Genomic DNA, 19960 nt, shown 5'->3' on the forward strand with positions numbered 1-19960 from the left:
TTTGGTTTTGAGCGGCTGATCTTGCTTCTGCTAGTTTCTGCAACTGGTGGAACAAGGAGTAAGAGAGGGGAGCGCTGGAGGTCGATGGGAGTCGATCGTTATATACGGGGGAAGGAGAAGGAGAGACGCTATGCAATTTAAGAAAACCGGGACTCCACTAAACAGTTAAACATGATCAAGTAGCAAGACTAGTATGCATCTATACACACACACACATATACATATATATATAATGCGACACACCGTGTGTCCCCTGACCAACAACGAATGAAGGCATCAATAAAAAAAGGCAATGAAGCTGGCAAACAATGCCCCAGGTCTTCTTATTGACCCGCGGCAGGCTTGGTATTGTTCTAGGTCATCAACGGGGGAATAAGTGTCACGTGACCCACCGGCGACTCGAATTGAGCTGTCGATGAACGCCAAAAGAGCGAAAAGAAAAAGAGAGAAAATGGCCGGTAGGAGCCTATGTAAGGTAAGCTGGTCTATGCGCTATGCGTGGTATATTCCATATTCCAAAAACAAGCTTTTTTTCTCTCCAGCCGGTACGTCGACCCAAAATAACTAGGCAATCAGTCAGGCCCAGCGATCACCAAACATCCAGCTTTCATGAAGAGATTGATCCTCCCCTCCTGTGCCTAAGCCGTTGACTATGTCCGCATGAGATGCAATATTGGGTGTTTCATCTTCTGTAACCATAGGTAGTGGATGAATCGAGTCTCCATAGACTGACTCTACATATCCTTTTGATTAGATTCCGTGTTCCATAAGCTAAGCCGGAGGTAAAGTGCCTTGAGGTCGCACAACTTACTCCTCTCATTATGATTCTTTGTCATCATAGACGGACTTTGCTCTTGCTGTGTATGTGTCTTTCCTTCGGGATAATACTTGCCACCAGGATGTAGAGGCTGCGAACTCTGGAATTCGATTAGCAGGAACAAAGGCCACCATACATAGACGATATTATACCAGCGCTCGTGTCACGCCAGCCGAAATTCTAGATATCACGGACTGGTACTGACTTCACGAAACTCATCTCCTTCGATGTGGACCTCGCGGTCTCGAATACGGCGCATCAGAGCAAGAAAATTACTCTCGCGAAACTTCCGGCTGTGATCGTGGCTGACGCTTTCCAGTAATTGCCCTGCCGTTCGGGCAAGCTCATCTGCATCATTTAAATGTACTCGCGCGTCATCCTTGACAGGCTGAAGTATGGTATCCGACCCAATCCTGATAGGCTCTTGAGCTTGAGAAGTAGCAGTATTATCCAGCTGAGTAATCTCATGGGTAACTTCTTGCGTGTGGTCAGCTGTCTGTGACGCTAAATCCGCCCTAGCTTGTTCGAACGCAGCCTCAAAGGCAGACTCATCGAACGCTTCCGTCGGTAGTAGCTGACTAGTTGTCATGTTTTGTACCGATGGGGAAGAATTCACTGTAGCTTCATGCATAGAATATCTAGGCGCAAAGGAAGGTTGAAACCTTTGAGCAAAAGCCTGGTGTTGCTGCTCAGGACTCGGTTGCTGCTGTTGCTTTATGAAATCATCTTGCCAACCATGCTGTGCAAGTGTGGGTGCCGAAGCCGAAGCCATGCTAGCTTGCTGATGAGCTAGAGGCGAGGGACCTGATATCTGCAAATTCTGGAAGTCCGTTGCCCAGTTGTGGTCCTCCGCATGGTTGTGCACTGCGAAGTGGGGTGAGGGCGTAAGGAAGTGGGCCGGATTTTGTAGATCAGGGAGCGGCGTTCCTGCTAGATTGGATTCGAAGGCAGCGAACTCAGGGTCCAGGATACCATCGTTGAAATTTTGTGACCGAAAGCCCTGGCAAATGTTAGTGTAAAAGCGATCCATATTGACGAGCATCCAACTCACCTGGGAAGGTGATCGCCGCGAAATCAGTCTATCCTGCTGCAGTGTCCTATCAACGGAGGCATGTTTCTGAAAGTTTTGCAAGGCGTTGGATGGGCCACAGAGAGCGTCACTCATGGTTTCGTTCGAAATAATCACGATCCTCAGTAAATACTAGACACGATATACAACTCTAACGGAAGCGATGATGAATATTTATGGATGTAGGGGAAGTAGATGATAAATGTTATTGACAGAAAGCAAGCCTTTAGGTGGTTCAGAAAACAACGGGGAAAGAAGCATAGAAAGTACTATGTATATATGGAAGGCGTGGGGGAACCGAGGACTACCGAGGCCGGTCTCACGTGCCAAGGGGTGTGATCAGGGGACTGTCTGAGGCGATAAGATAAGATTTGGGTCTGCGGCTCTCTCCCACTGCGAAACGGACAAGTTGGCGGTGTTTTGCTCCGTTTGCTTGCGTGTTGAACTCCACATCCTTTCCTTGAAACCCATACCAAGCCGCGCTCGCGAAACCGAAGCCATTAGCCTACTGTTATCGTCCCATAGATTTAACTGAGGGGCATATAATTGGACAATATGGTATGCTTTCCCTTTTAATCCTCTTGATGTTCGTTCTCAATACCTGACGTACCGACCTAGGCGGCTGCCCAGATCATCTCCAATTCCGGACACGATGACATGATTGTAAGTGATATAGACATTATCTACCTAATCGCTTACATTTTGTGTGCCCCTCCTGAGCTAACCCGCCTATGTCGTACAGCATGATGCTGGCCTTGATTACTATGGCCGGAGATTGGCGACATGCTCATCGGATAAGACTATCAAGATATTCGAGATCGATGGCGAATCACATCGCCTGGTGGAAACTCTAAAGGGGTGAGGGATGGCCCCCTTCCTGTGACCGGATGCGCAACCGCTGACATGGGAAATAACAAATGCTATAGACACGAAGGTGCAGTTTGGTGTGTCGCATGGGTGTGTACCAGCCCGTTCAAGTACTTCTTATGGATATATTCGCATCGTGAATGGTCTCTCAACTGACAGCTTTCCATCTCGGCGACTCTAGGCGCACCCTAAATTCGGCACCATCCTAGCCTCCTCGTCTTACGATGGAAAGGTACTCATCTGGCGCGAACAACATCAAACCACCACATCCCCTGTCGTTGGTAGCACCTGGACGAAGGTGTTTGATTTCTCCCTCCACACCGCGTCGGTGAACATGGTCTCCTGGGCTCCCCACGAGAGTGGGTGTCTCCTTGCTTGCGCTTCTTCCGACGGCCATGTTAGCGTCCTCGAGTTCCGAGACAATAGCTGGACTCATCAAATCTTCCATGCCCACGGGATGGGCGTGAATTCCATTAGCTGGTCCCCTGCAGCATCTCCCGGTAGCTTGGTCAGTGCCAACCCTGGACCGGGCCAGCAGCGGAGGTTCGTCACTGGTGGAAGCGACAATCTGCTTAAGATTTGGGACTATAAGTATGTTGAAATTCAAATGCTTTAACACTACCGAGATGGGGAAGTATGCTAATCATATGATCCAAACATGTAGTCCGGAATCCAAGTGTTACAATCTATCCCAGACATTGGAAGGCCACTCCGACTGGGTTCGAGATGTCGCTTGGTCCCCGAGCATACTTTCCAAGTCCTACATCGCGTCTGCCTCTCAGGATAAGAGTGTTCGTATTTGGACTTCGGATGCGTCGAATCCTGGCCAGTGGACCAGTCAGCAGATCGAGTTTGATACTGTGCTCTGGAGGGTCAGCTGGAGCCCCAGCGGAAACATTCTCGCCGTGAGCGGAGGTGATAATAAGGTCAGTTTGTGGAAGGAAAACCTCAAGGGACAATGGGAGAAGGTGAAGGATATTGAGGAGTAATTATTTACATATTTCATTTCTTTTTACCCTTTTTTCTTCTAATAAAAGAGCCTACCCTATCTTTCTATACCTTATCCTTCTACGATGGACATATTGGGCTTGCTAAGATGATCCGATCCCAGGAGAGAGGAAAAAATAAAAACGGAAAGGAGTCGTTAGAAACCCAAAAAATAATGGACCATGTTCTGTCGTATCAAGCATGTGACCCATTGCCCTAACATGATCTTCCCAGAAAGATCACGTCTTCGTAACCTTGAATCTCAAAAAATCCGTCTCCAACTCAATTGGTAGCCACAACTCATTTAGAAACCGTGCAGTGTCGTCGTTGGCCAGCTCCGATTCGCCAGCATCGAGGAGCAACGGGAGCTGCTCGCGGTCCGCTGCATAGATGGCAAAGGAGATACTCTGCCAACCGGGAGGCCACCCTGGGGTGCTCGAATGGGCTCTGTGAAGCCGCGCACTGGATATACTTCATCAGAAAGTCTCCCAACTCCTCGGAAATATAAGCGATGAGGTTCTGTGCCGACCATTGGGATTACTTGCTGAGCTCATGTGGCCAGTTCAAGATATCTGGGTCTGACTTAATTCGAAGGAACTGAGGAAACGATCTAGCCTCCTGATATCCTTGACTATAATACATACCAATGGCTCAGCAACCCCTGTATCCAATGTGTGTTCAGATCAGCGCATGTTTGCCGGTTTTCGAGCTCGATAAGTGTCCTAGGGTAGGGATGGATGCATGCTTCATGACAGTTTAGCTGCTTGACACTCCTCTCAACTTGGCATGCAGGTGATCATTTGGCGCCGTGACCTACACTGGTAACTCAACCAGTTGGTGTTAATCTCCACATTTTCGTTGATATATGCTTGTCTCGAGACTTTGGTCTGCAGATAGCTTGGCAGAAGGAGTACAGAAAGTGATGAAGCCAGGAATTGCGGATGCGTAGGATCGTTGGTAGGTCTAGATTGCCCAAGTCAATGAGTGGTCTAGTAATCTCAGTTTGGTATGAGTAGACGGCCGCAATGTCATATAGTCTGCTCGGAGGCAGCGGACGGACATTTCCGGGTCAAGCGCTAGGCCGGTAACACTATCACGAAAAAGATAGTCATTATCAGCTCCACGATTTCCTCTCAGTCATAATTTTTCTAATGCAATACCAGCTGAAGACCGCAGAATAGATCCGAAGGGAGGTCGGGCTGTCTGTTGCCATGGCCGCTTAGTTGCCTGTCGAGCAAATCAGGGGTAGAAACCTGAAGTGTCTCGTGGATGCGCTCGAATGGCCTTGAAAAGCTTTGTCCAGTCATTCTAGGTAGGGTCCAAGATTCTAGGAGCATGTCTTGCATCACCGTCAGCCATAATAGTTGCTCCTCTTTCTGACCACATCTGAAATTTATTTTCTGGGAGAGAGCGATTGAACGAACCTGATACTCGATCATCAACTCAGAGGAGCTCTGATTCGGGGGCATGCCATACAGATCCGTAAGTCGTTATCGTCAGATAGAAGACTGCTCGGGTAAGATCCTCTGGACTAGAGAGTTGCAGCACAAGGAGAGGTGTGCTAAGAGCCTAATATACTATGGCAACCACTGCACCTTACTATGTCATCCTTTGTAGGCTTCAAATGACTGGAGGTTGAGAAGTGAGGTTAGGCGATAATATGAATCCTAGTCTATTAAGAAGAAGTGTTATTTACACAGATTAGCATATATAGTAGGAAAGTTGCAATGATAACTCTTGGGCGTACTAGGCCGTTATCCGGGGATCAGAGTTGGTTTTATATAACACTGTAGAGTAAAAGTTGGGATGATCTTTGTAATCATGCATGCACACTATTAAAGAAGGCAGAGAAATGTCCGGCTCACTGCAAACAGTACAGATGCAAGAAGAATGTCTGAGGTTCAATTGACTTATGAAGTCAATCTGTCGTTAACGGACATCGTATAAATCGCCAATCTTAGGCCTAGAGGAGGGACTTATTCAGCCCTCCGGCCAGCATCTATCTGTGAAACCTGTTGCTTTCGTCCTAAGAAAATTGGCCTTTTTTTTTTGGAAATATCTGGGTTTGCTTAAATTCTATCCTACAGAGGCTCTCACTGACACAGACGACTTCATGAATCCAGGCAACAAATTGAATTTGATAGGTTAATGATGGGGATAGTATCTTTTAACAGACTATGGATACATCCCAGACATTATAAGGCTCTCTTTGAATACATATATATCTATCTATTGATCGGGACCTGTTACTGGTAATTGAGTTAACTTTCCTTCTGTCCTCTGGGTAGTGAAATCATTCATTTGGAGCGGCTTCGGGATACTCCTCTTGTTTATAACGAATCGACTATAGTATTGGGACATATACTCTAGTGATGATAGTTGCAGTCATCACTGGTGGAGGTACAGTACCCACCATGAACCGATAACCAGTGATTAACCCACTCAAAACACAGCCTGTGGTATTGGTCTCGCGATGGGCGGTGAGTTAGCCAAAAATTTGCACTGGAAGGTCAAGGTCAATCTTCTGGGGACAAACTAACAACGGGGCCAATAGGTAGTCAAAAAGGTACCTGGATCTCTGCCGAAGAAGTCTACGGTCGAGCGGCGGAGATCTGCGGTTCGGACATCTATTTCAGAGTCACCAGAATGGGCGGACGACTCAATGAGAAAGACAATGACTGAAACCATTCTAGCCCCTTAAATTGACAGAGGTGGTGTATCGGTAGATCGCATTGTCGCTGTGCCATAGTCAGAAAACCATTCTCTATCTTTTGGTTCTAGCAATTTCATATACAGTTTCTCAATTTGATTTCTAAGGGGCACTGCGGGTCCTCGCCAGGCTTTCCTTGACACCCCAACCATCCGCGAGGAGCTCTTTGACCTCTTCTAAGCTGAGACCGCTCATCTCAGGGTAGATCGCCCATACACCAAGCCAGCCAACTGCACATACGAGAGCATAAGTCGCGAAGGTCCACCCTGGAGACAACTTCTCCATCATAGGCAGAAAGGTGAGACCCACAATGAAGTTTGAACCCCAGTTAGTTGCCGTAGCAAATGCAGACCCAAGAGACCGTACATTCAAAGGGAACAGCTCGGACTGCTGCCAGGGTACATTGCCAAGTCCGAAAGCGTAAGAGGCGGTGTAAACTGTTAAGCAGAGGAGAATAGATATAGGGAGCAATGAATTATCGAGCACGGTGTCATTGGGCTCTGCATGCGCCTGGGGATCAGAGGGCGGATCTGGCAACTCGAAAGAAGAGAAGATCAACGCGCAGACAATGAGAGATATTATCATGACGGGTATTGAGTAGAGGAGGATGCGGCGCCGGCCAATCCTATCGATGTAGGCAAATGCAAGCAGTGTAAAGAGGAAATTGGTTATGGCCACTGACAGTGAGATGAGCGTCGGCGACGAAAAGGAGAGCATAGAAAACAGGGTGGCGGAGAAATACATAAGACTATTGAACCCACAGAGCTGCTGCAGGCCTTGCAGCGTCATCGCTATGGTCAATGCTCTTCTATTCCCATCGAGATAAAATAGGACTTTTGTGCGTTGCGATATGTTGTGAAGCCACCCTTGACCGGCTCCGAGGGATGCACTGGAGCGACTTAACTCTCCTTCCGCTGCCACCTCCCGTTGAATATCCCGTAAAACTTGTTTGGCAATACAATCGCTGTCTGGCTGGCCCTGGTAGACCTTCCTCAGGACATGCATAGCACTTGTTTCAGATCCCGCTTGAGCAAGCCACCGAGGCGTTTCAGGTAGAGCGAGGAGAATAACGAGCTGAAAAGCTGCCGGAAGCACCCCAAGGCCAACAATCCAGCGCCAGCCTCCGCCAACCGAGGAATATAGCCAACCCACAATATATGCTACGACCTGACCACCGGTGATAAACAAGGACAAGATTGTCACAAGCCTCCCTCTCATATTTGATGGCGCTAGTTCGGAGATGTATCTAGGCAAAGGAGTTAGCTAACCCTGTGAATTTCTAAGCAAGCTTGCCTGCCCCCTATTGTTTTCCGACTTAGGCTCTTTATTCTTCTTCTAGATAGGTTGACCTACAATGGTGTTACCAAGCTTGCGCCACCAACAGCTAGACCAACAATGCTCCTGCCAGCAATCATACCCCATACTTTATCAGAAATAGCTTGCACGAAAGCACCTAGAGCGAACAGCGCATCTGCAACGAATATAACCTTTCGGCGACCGAACTTGTCAGCCAAGACCCCCGCAAGAGGGCTAGCAACCAAAGCAAACAAGCTTGTACAAGAAGTGATCAGGCTTTTGTCGAGCGTTGTAAGATTGCGGTTGGAGAGATCCATGTGAACAGATACGAGCGTCGAGGAAATCACTCCTGTGCTTTGGAATCACAATTGTCAGCTTTGTACTTCAGCGCTAGGACTATTTTCATTCAGGGGGCAATTAAAGCAGCCTTGCCGTACTCATAACCAAACAACAGTCCGCTGAGACCAGCGGAGAATGTCAATGCCCATATAAACCAACTACCAGAATAGTTTGACCTCCGGTCGGAGGTTCTGTCTTCTTCATTGTCGGGGAGATTGTGCGTGGCATGTCCATATAGAGTAAGTAGAGGAGCATTAGGGCCTAATGTATCGCCTTCATGCCTATGAACCATGTTTATATGTTCTTCACCCTTAGGTAGATACACTAGGGGCCATCTCAGGTAGACAAGTTGACTAACTAGGAGGAAACATAGGGTATCTTAGTTGACATCACGAGACCCACTTCCCACTTTGGGGGCTAGGTTCCTGAGGCAAACACGAGTACCATAGCACCTCATTACTTGCTTAAAATATATGTTTATTTGGACTAGCTTTCCACGCAGTTAGCAATACCCCCTCTTTATTTAAGCGACAGAAAGCACCTAGGGCTGCCTAAGGCTACAATATCGGTACATAGTACATTCATCCATTCTTCTTGTGCAGTGACAATAGTAATAATAGTAGGTTGTTGATAGAAATTCAGTTCGACACAAATCGTGTATGCTACCCACCGGGTATCAAACAGTTTCTAACTAATGGGCCACTGCTACACCTGCTTCATTGGCTTGTGAACTGATCATCTTCTTATAGGCGTTAACAGTGCCATCAAACTTGGTTACTGTTCCCTTGTCACAAACCCAAAGACTGGTGCAGACATTCTGCAACATCGTCACATCGTGGGATACCATCACGACACCACCTTCGAACTTCTGCAATGCTTCAGACAACGCATCCATGCCTTCAATATCCAAGTGGTTGGAAGGTTCGTCAAGGACCAAAATGTGCGGATTCGTCAATGACAAGCAAGCAAATGCGACACGAGATTTCTGACCTCCGGATAAGAGCTCCATCCTCTGAAGTCCAGTCATTCCAGTGATACCGAATCTAATCAACGCAAGAGTCACTCATTAGTAATATAGAACAAATCTATGTTAATTGAACAGGGGGTGGGTGGGGGCTCAACGTACGCTCCTAGATGTCTACGGTATTCCTCGTCTGTCTTTCCTGGGTAGGTCTTTGCCATGAAGCTTACCGCACTGGTCGTCAGATCCAGAGCATCGACGTGGTGCTGGGCAAAGTATCCAATCCGCAAGCGAGCATGCTGTGAAAGGAGCCCCGAACTCGGCTGAAGTTGGCCGGTCAGCAGCTTCAACACCGTGGTCTTACCAGCGCCGTTTGGTCCAACGATTCCTATCCGAGAGTCAAGCTGCACATCAAGGTCAACATCTTTCAGAAGGGGTTTATCCTTGGAATAACCGAAAGCAATCTCGGACATTTGTATAATCGGAGGAGAAAGATTTTCAACCTCCGGAAACTTAAAATGCACAACATAATCACTCTCCGGGGGTTCCAAGACTGGCATTCTCTCGAGCTTCTTGATTCTTGATTGCGCCTCAGATGACTTAGCCGCGTTGTATCGAAATTTATCGATAAACGCTAGATCCCAGTCAGCTCTGTTCGTCAGGACATGCCCTATTGAGTCAGTCACTAACCTTGCAGGTGTGCTCTTTCCGCCATCTGTTTCTCATATTCACGCTTTGCATTCTTTTTCCGCTCTTCCTTGGTCGCATTAAACGAGTCTGCAATACATCAGTTAATTCAACCTGGACAACCGTTTTGCCAATAGACTCACCAAAGTTGGCTCCCTTGTAGTAATCCAGTCTTTCTGAATGTTGGTGTACAATGTCGGTAGCAACCTCATTCAGGAACGCTCGGTCGTGCGACACAACAAGGATAGTACTAGGGTATCCCTGGAGGTAGTTAGATAGGAAGGTAATGGAAGGAACATCCAGCATATTGGATGGTTCTGTATCGTGTTAGACTCCTATTTCTTCACAGTCGACAAGATGTCACTCAGGACTTACCATCCAGAAGAAGCAAATCTGGCTCGCAGAATAATGCTCGTGCTAGGGCCAATCTCATTCGCCAACCACCAGAAAAGGTCTTCGTTGCAAACTGTTGTCTTTCGGATGAGAAGCCGAGGCCCGCCAAGATACTGGCAGCACGCGACTCAGCTTTATCCGATTCCATCTCTGAAAGTTTGGAGTGAATATCACTTAAGGTTATGTCTAGGCCTTCCCTTTCGTGGTCAAGCCTGGCGGCATCCTTTGAGGTGTCTGCCATCGAAGATCGTTCCGCTTCTAGAGCGGCCAGCTGCTTTGTAATTTTCTACCAGAAGAAATTGGTTAGACGGACTAAGATGCTGGCAAAAAAATAAGATACCGAGAGGAAATACTGACTTCTTGGTCAGCAAGAAGGCGCTTTCGCCATACATCGGCGTCCAGAACCGCTTGTATGGCAGGGGTGTCATCACCCATGATCTAAAAAGCATTGTCAGCAAAGTACGGTAAACCGATCAGGAATGATTTGAGATGGAATTGAGGTGAGGAAAGGGAAGAGCTAGACACGCATACTTCTTGTTCGACGTGCAGGATCGAGATGTGGCTCGGGATTGCCACTTCTCTACGACTCAAAGCCCGTAGAAGAGTAGACTTTCCTATACCATTCTGACCAACAAGACCATACCGACGACCGTACGCCAGAGTGAGAGAAGCGTCGGTTAAGATGCGATGGCCACCAACAGAGATATCAATGCTGTCGACCTTTATATCCTTACTCTTTGCCGCAGAATCCGAGCCTAGCTGGAGCGGGTTAACAGCCATGTAGAATTCCTCATAAGACATAGTGCTGTCCGGCTGGTCGAGCAGACGGGATGATTCGTATTGTACCATCTTCATTTGCTTCTTCTCCTGTTTGGCACGGATCTTTCTTTCTGCCTTTTCAAGCTTCTTGCGGTCTACACGGGACTCTACTTTCCTGCTGTTTGCAGACTCTAAGTCAACATTTCCACCGGCAAGACCCAGAGTTGAGGAAATGTTTCTTTGGGAGCCAACATTGATGGCTTGGTCTAGCTTCTTCGCGGTGAACGGCATTTGCCTTCGCTCCGCATCGACGCCGTCAGAAGAACTCAAGGAGGAAATGAACTTTGTTACCAAGTTTCGAATACCCTTTTCATTCTGGTCAGAGAAGTCTCCTGATGCAGAAACCAGAAGATCAGTGACCATATCGGCGGCTTCCGCCAAGGGCGACGGAGCATTCGCATCTTCAACATATGCCCTTGAAGCATGTGTCAGGTAGCCCTATGGTCCGTAAGCTTCCTCTATCCAGTATGAAACATAAAATCTTGATGGAATTACTTACCACAGAGTACTCTGAGATCACATGGTCGAGGCCTGGGATCTGTGACTGGAGTTCTGCCTCCATGATATCGCAGTACTAAAGGGCAAGGCTCCTTCAAGAGAGAATAGGCAAGGGGAAATGGAAGGATAATAGCAGGCGATAATTCAGCCACAGCACTAAGTAATATTGTAAGTGCGTACCAATATATACGTTGAGTAGTGAGGCTCTTTCTTTCGTTCCCTTTTTTCCCCTCCTCTCTGGATGGATGACTTTTAGCGGAGTGGCGGAAATACTAGTCCACGGTGGAGCCGGAGCTGTTCTGGATTGGCTAGTCTCCCGTAATAGCTCCTAATTAACAGGACTTATTCCATAATAGATACCTACGAAAAGTACCTAAAAGGTGTCTGTACTTACCTGTACTTCACCATCAGCCTTAGTAAGGACCTCCAAAGTACGTTGAATTTCTCCATCATGAAACCATCTTCCAACTACAAGTACAGAGAAGTATTCTACCTCCTGATAGGCTTCGGCTCCTTTTCACTTTCTTTTCATTAACTCTGTTAGATAATACTCTTTGTATAAAAATAATGAGGTTCGGCCAGAATACTGGCTTTGTTAGTATTAATGAACCAAGAGAGAGGGAGGGAGAGAGCTACAGTAATGATACTGGTGATAGTGACAAAAGTTGCAATGCATCCGACAGTCATCGAAATACTAGTTTAGGTATTATTAGGCGAGCTTGGCTGAACCTGAAATAGCAAGCGGCGTACTTCTGGTTGGCAGGGTAAGTACAAACAGGATAACGGGGAAACAGGTTGTAATTCTCCTGTAGTCAGTCAATACTGGACTACTAATTGACTTCTTTCAGCTACTATGGTTTGTTGTTTACCAGACGGTACTCTGTGGTTGACAATACAATCTATATACTACTATTAGTAGTCTCGATACACTTGATAGGCCGTTGCAGGGGTTATTAGTTTAAGTCGTCTATGATCAGCATTAGGTTAAGTTTTTGACAAAACCATGCGGGCTTGTCTAGTAGCGTCGCTAGGAAACGAGTGAGACTGGGAATTGGAGAAAGGGAGGGTGTTAAGGGTGTCCCTGGATTGATGTTGTCCATGGTGATGAGTCTTGCAGCAGTCTGTACTAGTATAAATTGATACAGTGCGGCTAGGTAAGGGAGACAAGGGTACCTGCTTTGGATAGATTCAAGAAGGATTCAACAGAGAGACACCAACGGCAAGGGCTTTGAACAAGGGACCAAACTGAAACATGCGGAGAGCGCAAAATCGACACGATGACGGCAAAGGAGTTAGTTACACCATGGATACTACAAGTAATAGGTACAGTCATTGGTTGTTAGTACAAGTACTAGTAAATCCCTGTACATTCTAGGTCATGTGTGGTCCGAGTCCGTAGCAGCATATGAGTGTTGGTCCAATCAAAATAAAGAAGTGATGCTTGTATAAGGTTCAACCTGGTCGGCTACTACTAGTATTGGAATGGTACAGTACCCAGGGAGTCCTAGATGTTCTAGGGAGCATTTCTAGGGAGTGAAGTACGATATATACATGTATGCTCCGTCTATAGGAATAATGAAATGAAAGGCTTCTAAGTAAATAGGTGCAAATATGATGGCAGATTCGACCAGGTTATCTTCTTTTTGTGTGTGTGTGTGTGTGTGTGTGTATGTGTGTTCTATAAACGAGACAAGTATTGTACTGTATGTACCGCTGAAGTGCGAGATGACTTTTCAATTTTCTCACTCCTTTCTTTTTTCGGATTAGGAGGCCCACCTGGTCTACGGAGTAGACCGACAGTTCAGGTCGGAATTATTACCATCCAAGAAACTCGCAGGCCACGTTCCCCTCCATGAAAATGGATCTATCAGCTACGATCTGCCTCTGGTCCTACCAAATAAGCTTACCATCATACCGTTGGCCCAGCATTTTGACGCTTGAAAGATACAAGCCCCGTTACAGTTTCTTTTCGGGTTCTATGGCTTCGCCTTGATTCGAAGCCTTCGTTTATACAAGTATTGATTCATCAATTGTAGATTTTATAGGCCTGTAGGGTACGGAATACGGAGACTACATCCACGATTCACCGGAAAAGCGATGAGACCTCACGGTGGGTATGAGATCATTTCCGCTCTCTGTCGTCATTCGCTTGTTGAAGAGCGAGAAAAATCGTTGGTTTTGTTCTTTTTCTTCCCTTTGGGTAATCCACACGGGAGCTCTGGAACTGGAGAAAAGTGTGTCCCGCCCGGTTCCCTCCAGACTTGTGCCTAGGAAGCTTTGGAAACGTCGGTAACCGGTGGAATCATTAGTAGTGGTCCGTAGCGTTCCAAGAGATCGTCGCCTTACGATCTAGATAGATTTGATCTCGTCAAAGGATATCTTAGAAATGGCTTTTCGGCAGGCTAGGGGGCAATGAGATACGAACCTCATCTCTGGAGTGGGGGCTAGCTTAGCTGCGTTATTAATATTGCCCTGATCACCGAGTCCTTCCTTCAACCATTCTGTCTACTCCGAACGTAGTTGCAAATTCTAGTCAAGCAGAAGCCGAGTATTTCCGCCATACTCGCAATGGTGTAGGTGACATCAAAGGATACACACAGCTTTGAGATAAATTCATGACAGGAAGAATCTATTGGAATTTTTCCTACTTCTAATTTAACCAACTTAACTAATCATGAGTATTTTAACTTAGTATCAAAGCGCTTTTGTAGCTTTGGTAGGTCAGATGTTCTGGATTAATAGTTAAGCCGTAAGGGATAATGACAAGGCTAAAGTGCTGAAAGATCCCTAGTTTCAGGTACTTCAGACATACAAGAATAGATCACAGCTTCAAGGATCTGGTGAGTGGCCCCCCATCATTCATCGAGATTTAAATTTGTAACTTTGTATACATCCTAGACTGTGTGTCTGTGCCTCCTCCCTGCCGGTAAGGATGAATAGTCACATGTCATTATCATCATCCTTGTTCGTTTATTTGTAGAGAGATAACGATCCTTTCCCTCTTGATTGCTGGCTGTTATTACCATTACAGATATTTTATAATTAGACTGCTGATTGGCATCGAAGCAGCACAAAATAACTTATTCGGGATGTAAACATAATACTTCTTTTTGATATTGAAGGACTACATATTTACCCGTCATCCATTATAGTATCTAGATCCCTTTCTTTCTTTCTTCCTCGTCTTTTATTTCGCTTTTTTCTTGTTTATTTATCATTATTACTGCTGCTATTATTTTTTTCGTTTGCCCCAAAATAGGAAAAGCATCAAATTTAATAGAATCCATGACTATTGTCGTCCCTTTGGAATGAAATAGAGAATTTCCTCCCTTTCTCTAAAGTTACTCCTTACTATGATGGTAAAATTTATGATCCATAATCCTATAAATGCACAGCTATTGAATAGATTGCCTGGGTAGGTGTGTGCTGGGGGTGGACACTCTCCTAGCGTGATCCATTCCTTTAAACTCGAACCAGAAGAAGTGGGAAAGAGAGTGGCCGTGTCCCACTCCGCAGGCCTTTGTTGATCAATAGCCTCTTGTTATTGTTATTATTATTTTACTACTACTACTATTATTATTCTTATTCCTTTGCTACCCTTTCTCATGTTACTTCGTTTCTCTTTCTAGCTGACTTTAGATAGTCAGTTAATATTTTCTACTAAATTGCTGGAGACCTGTGCACAGCTCTTATGTTTTCTTTACTCTCTCCTCATTCCTCTTCTATATTCTTTTTCTAGCTTTTGTCTTTTTCTTCGCATTCCTTTGCTTCACTCCTCCCAGCAGCAACACACTTTCCCCCTCACTCTAAAACCACATCGACTTTATTTATTGTGCTTGACTCCCGAAATCACCCACAACTGTGTCCAGCGATAGTTCAAGTTGATCGACTATACCTGGCTGGATTTTGCAAGCCACCTCGAGTGTCTGATATGCTCCTAATCTAGATGTGTTATGATCCTCCTCGTGCATGACAATGCAGATGGGATGTCAATTACATGTAATATCGATGTTGCTACTTTGAGCTTCATGGTGCTTGACACTGTTTTCGGTGCTCTTAAGTATGGAGCATGTATCAACCGTGAGATCCCTTCTTTTAATTTTCTTTTAATTTTCTTTTTATCTTTCTTGAACATCTTTCCTGTTTCTTGTATCGCAGAGAGTTTTGGCGACTCTCTCTCATTTGTTACTTATGCTACTAGCCTCTCATGGCCTTTGTGGTTTGTAAATTTCTTTGACTGATATACATCATCTCACTTAGCTTTGTGCAATTAGCACTGTTGGTATTGCAGCAACTGGCTTTGCTCTCGGTCGCGTAGATCGAGATTCACCCAAGCCGGCGCGTTTCCGAAAAAAGGCCTCCCCTCGTCATGATCAGTGCACTCGCGCGACGGATCCTCCTCTATCGCCACTAACCGGCGATGTACACACAGGACCTCCCACCCCGTTCGCGACAGCGGAAAGGAAAGCTACCTCGAACTTCAAGCCCGTTAATGTGAGTGGGGACGATTCTACCAGTGCATTTAACTCCCAGAGGCCAAATCACCGGAGAAAGTCGTCCCTTGCAGGGATAATACTGCGACGCCGTGGCCAGACTTTATCAAGCCCACCATTTCGAGTCGAGGAGGACTGCTCAACGGCTCTCCATATCCGACGACCGTCTTCCTCCTGGGTGCGACGGCTATCATTTCAGCCAGGAAATCGGGCCTCATGCCAAAGTCCTATCTCTCCGACGTCGAATGGACCAACAAGCCCTGTCCATTCTCGCCCCTCCAGTCAGCGCCGAGCGCCCAACAAACTGGTCAAGCGGCCTCCATCGCAACCATCGAGCGCCCATTCCCAATTTGCGCACGCGCCTCCATCCCCTTCAGCAACACCATTATTGCGCAGACCAACCACGAGTTACCAGCGGTCCGAATACCTAAGGCACAAAGCAACCCATAGTCTAAACTTCGAGCCCAGTCTACTCGCAAATACCCCGGTGCTGCCAACTAACGTAGAAACCTCTACGGATAACATAGCTTGGCAGCCGTATATAACTAATACCCATGATGGGTTATCAGACAAGCTGGCGCGTAGGCTGTCAACTGCAACAAGGCCAAAAGAGCACGGACTGCGACGAATTCTTCCATCTGTGGATACAATTCCAGCTCTTCTTCTAGCGAAGTCAATTACAAACAAGGAACCTCTAACAGTGTTTAGTCCGCACGAGACAACACCCATGTCTCCGGTGCAGTTTCGTGACCCATTCCAGCCCAATACTATTCCACAAAAGTTAGGAGCATCCCTTGCACCAGAGGAAAATGGTCGCCAGCCATCGGTCTCGGCCGGAGATGACCCCAAGTCACCAATGCCGATACCGGGCAATACAGATGCTCAGAAGCCCAGTAACACGACACTTTCCCGTCCAAGGAGAGCAACCTCAACCCCTCTACCGACTCTTGCAAAATCGGAAGGAGCCATCATAGTCTCCCCACGATCGTATGGGAGGCGTAACATTACAGACCCGAATATATTTCGCCGGCCTCCAAGCTCTTCATATACAGAAGCATTCACGATGTCTGGAATCACGAGTCCTCGGCGCAAGATAGCTCCCTCATACTCTCGAACCGATATTGGTCATCTTCGAGAGGCTGGCCAGCGTCCACTGACTTCAGACGGCGTGGCTTTGTCCGTGTTGCAGGACCCAATTCGTCAGCGTCCTAAACGGCACTCAATTGCGGCATCTGATCCTGCCTCGACGGTCGTTGGTTCTGATGATACTCGTATTTTCACTTCGGGCGAGGAGGATGAGACCGATTTCTTGAGCGACACTGCTTTTGATTCGGTCCGCACACATATCACCGCTAGCAGCAGTTCGGGTTTGCGTGCTCCTCGAGTGGATACCATATTTGATAGAGACCTACCCGTCAGTACGATGGACAAAGGATCCTTACCTCTAAAACATCTCACCCCGCATCGCACTGTCGCTCCCCAACCCTTTGGGGATAATCACTGTCGTCCTAACCTAGTTCTGACACCCATGTCTGTCTCTGTCCCTGCGCTTCTGAAAAAGGACGTGCATGAAGGAGAGAGTAGAATATCCTTCCCATCTGATTTGACAGATGATGAGGATGCCCGCAGTCTTGTGGCCGCGTTACCTGAAGAACTTATTGCACGGGATGGACAATCGAAATATCCAACCATGTCTTTCAACAGTGATGAGAGAGCTTATGTCGGACGCGATGTCTTTTTTACTCATGACAGGCCAGGAATCCCTTTTGGTTTGACCAAGTCTGATTCGCGCAGTTTAACCAACGAGTCGTTTGACTTTTGCCCCAAAATGAATATCTTTGACTGGTCTGAACAACCCAGAAATGACCGCGATGTTTCTGGGGCCGATGGACGCCCACGCACCGTTCATGGCAAGCACGGACCCGAGCTTCGCGGTAGTCGAGCTCCAGGCCGGAAAGCACCAAATACTTTACACCTCCGAAGTCAAAGCGTCCCGGTGTCGAGGGACAGTACAGCTCCTAACGAGACACGACAAACATCAGGCAAATTCGGAACTTGGGGCCTGGGTAGCAAAGGCGTTAGCGAGGATTGGGATAGTGACTTTGAGTTTGACGACGCAGATGAAAGCACAGTCAGCGAGACCATGAAGACAAGCAAGAACGTTCCCCGACGTGGTATGATAGTTCCTCAGGCTATCATGGAACGTCAAGCCAGTCTTCATGGGCAATTTGGGCAAGTTCAAGAGTTGACCTTGCTAGTTGAAGAGTTAAAGCGCCTTCGGCACCAAGCTAGTTTTTTGGGTATCGTACGTGGGCCAACAAATGAGTTATGGAAAGAGGCAGAGGGTATTGTCGATTTGGCCACCCTCGACGATGAAGAGAATAGTCATTCTCCGCCAGGTTCTCCTTCCTCCCTCACCTTCAGTTTTGATGATTCCGAAGAAGAATCGGCCAACACTATTGATCCTTCTAAACGAGCCAGTGGGGAGTCTTGGCGAGCTTCACTCTCACAACAGTTAATCCCCGATCAAACTACTACGGACCCTGGCCACAGAGAACTCGCTACTAAGGCAAGCTCTGTGCTAGATCTGATCTATCAACAACGACTGTCTCACGATTCTTCCTTCCCCAATTCTCACCTGCCGCGATCGAAGAAGCTCCCCTTCGATACACAGTCACTTCGTGATCTTGTTGTCCGGGCCGGTGTTGTAACCCGTGCGCTCAAGGAAGTCATTCGCAAAGCAGAGGGGGTCGCTCCTGAGTCCGGTGAAAATATGCATCATTCTGTTCCTCCATTCAGCCGGATTTTCAACCAACCTTCTAATGATAATGTGTCAACCTTTGAAGCACGTTGCATTGCTTAACACACGTCCAGATCCATGCTTTACTATGATGAACTCACCCTTCAAGACTTACCACGATATTTCTCTTTCTATTCTAAAAGTTTCAAGTCTTAGTCATATGACTGACGTACAGGAGGGCACCAGATATAGTGTCAACCTTCTTTTTTAACATTTCCCTTTTACTTTCCTATTATTTCTTATCTTCTTCTCAGCCGCTCTTCCTCGAGACAGTTGTCTCCCAAGAGACTTTCCTTGTTTAAATAGATCTCTTTTGTACAAGTGTGACTGTTGGTGTATATTTTTCCCTGGAAGCGTTGCGTCGTGCACCTTGGCGAGAGCATTGCAATGTTGGGTCCTATGTCTCTTACTTCTTCCTGATTTCCCTGGCTTAGATTTATTGGCTCGCATTTTCTAATTTGGCGGTCCACTACTGGTTGTTCTTCTCTTTCCTATTATCCTTTAATTTTCCCTCCATTTTCATTTATTATTTTTTACCTTTTCTTCCCCCTTTTGCCTTCTCTTACAAAGGCATGTGTATGGATATTGGGTCTCTATGTTATATGGAAAGGGAAGAGACAAAACATGGATAATGCTCTGTCACAGCATAAGATCCATATCAATTCTAGAGCAAGATTTGGAAGAGACTAAATAATGTCATTTGTCAAAAAGTTCCCGTGTCACCTTATCATTTTCTAAAGTCCTCGAGAGTGTAGTAGGTCCAGGTCCATATAATATACAAAGACGTTAGTCACTCCTTTGCTAGCACCATGTTTCTATAGGTAGAAGAAGGGAGAGGAATAGCCACCATGACAGTAATGACTCGAGCGAAGAGAGCACTAGTCTAGAGGCACCAGTGTGTAAATATAACCGACCATCGTGGGTTTTGTAATCGAAGTAGACGGTAAAACGTACTGTGCAGAAAAGAGTATCTAAAGTGTAAAGCCAGCTGTCGATTGCCAAATACGATTTGCAGCAAATCAGAGACAGCACTGAATGAGGAGCCCCACTCGCCACTCCTTACTCCTTAGAGAGATAGAAGCGAACTGATGGATATCCGCCTTGTGTCCATGTTTAAAGCTATATTCTCTCTTCAGAGGCGACCCGAATGATTCCGTTTTGGCGGTGATAGTGGGGGTTATGAGGGAGACTCTTTCAACCAAACAGTAGTAGCGAATATCCCTA

At 46.6% G+C, this 19960-nt stretch overlaps 6 protein-coding genes across 6 annotated transcripts; 2 read left to right on the forward strand and 4 right to left on the reverse strand.

The window, feature by feature from the left end:
* Positions 1-576: 576 nt before the first annotated feature.
* Positions 577-1982, reverse strand: pex20 (the record flags this gene model as incomplete). Its single annotated transcript, XM_032045491.1, has 5 exons — positions 577-743; positions 812-917; positions 1023-1432; positions 1553-1817; positions 1869-1982. 5 exons carry the CDS (start codon positions 1980-1982, stop codon positions 577-579), a joined length of 1062 nt encoding a protein of 353 aa, XP_031895340.1.
* Positions 1983-2273: 291 nt separating this feature from the next.
* On the forward strand, positions 2274-3960 carry sec13 (GTPase-activating protein SEC13). The gene is made up of 6 exons (XM_032043581.1): positions 2274-2444; positions 2505-2549; positions 2629-2744; positions 2813-2843; positions 2935-3344; positions 3418-3960. The coding sequence occupies exons 1-6, from the start codon at positions 2442-2444 to the stop codon at positions 3740-3742; spliced, it is 930 nt and encodes a 309-aa protein (XP_031895341.1). The 5' UTR covers positions 2274-2441; the 3' UTR covers positions 3743-3960.
* Positions 3961-3979: 19 nt separating this feature from the next.
* On the reverse strand, positions 3980-4852 carry BDW43DRAFT_303860 (uncharacterized protein; the record flags this gene model as incomplete). The annotated part of the gene is made up of 5 exons (XM_032045492.1): positions 3980-4122; positions 4167-4284; positions 4381-4484; positions 4572-4777; positions 4830-4852. The coding sequence occupies 5 exons, from the start codon at positions 4850-4852 to the stop codon at positions 3980-3982; spliced, it is 594 nt and encodes a 197-aa protein (XP_031895342.1).
* A 1700-nt stretch (positions 4853-6552) lies between these two features.
* Positions 6553-8377, reverse strand: BDW43DRAFT_303861 (putative MFS myo-inositol transporter; the record flags this gene model as incomplete). Its single annotated transcript, XM_032045493.1, has 3 exons — positions 6553-7696; positions 7804-8100; positions 8184-8377. 3 exons carry the CDS (start codon positions 8375-8377, stop codon positions 6553-6555), a joined length of 1635 nt encoding a protein of 544 aa, XP_031895343.1.
* A 283-nt stretch (positions 8378-8660) lies between these two features.
* BDW43DRAFT_291212 (putative AAA family ATPase GCN20) lies at positions 8661-11771 on the reverse strand. Its single transcript, XM_032043582.1, has 8 exons — positions 11445-11771; positions 10658-11383; positions 10484-10564; positions 10109-10412; positions 9877-10050; positions 9737-9823; positions 9212-9680; positions 8661-9128 (listed from the first exon to the last, which is right to left on the reverse strand). The coding sequence occupies exons 1-8, from the start codon at positions 11505-11507 to the stop codon at positions 8777-8779; spliced, it is 2256 nt and encodes a 751-aa protein (XP_031895344.1). The 5' UTR covers positions 11508-11771; the 3' UTR covers positions 8661-8776.
* A 3119-nt stretch (positions 11772-14890) lies between these two features.
* Positions 14891-19494, forward strand: BDW43DRAFT_291216 (uncharacterized protein). The gene is made up of 2 exons (XM_032043583.1): positions 14891-15523; positions 15704-19494. Exons 1-2 carry the CDS (start codon positions 15506-15508, stop codon positions 18797-18799), a joined length of 3114 nt encoding a protein of 1037 aa, XP_031895345.1. The 5' UTR covers positions 14891-15505; the 3' UTR covers positions 18800-19494.
* The last annotated feature ends 466 nt before the right edge of the window (positions 19495-19960 follow it).

This window comes from Aspergillus alliaceus (assembly GCF_009176365.1).
Source record: "Aspergillus alliaceus strain CBS 536.65 unplaced genomic scaffold BDW43scaffold_64, whole genome shotgun sequence".
NCBI classification, from domain to species: Eukaryota; Fungi; Ascomycota; class Eurotiomycetes; order Eurotiales; family Aspergillaceae; genus Aspergillus; species Aspergillus alliaceus.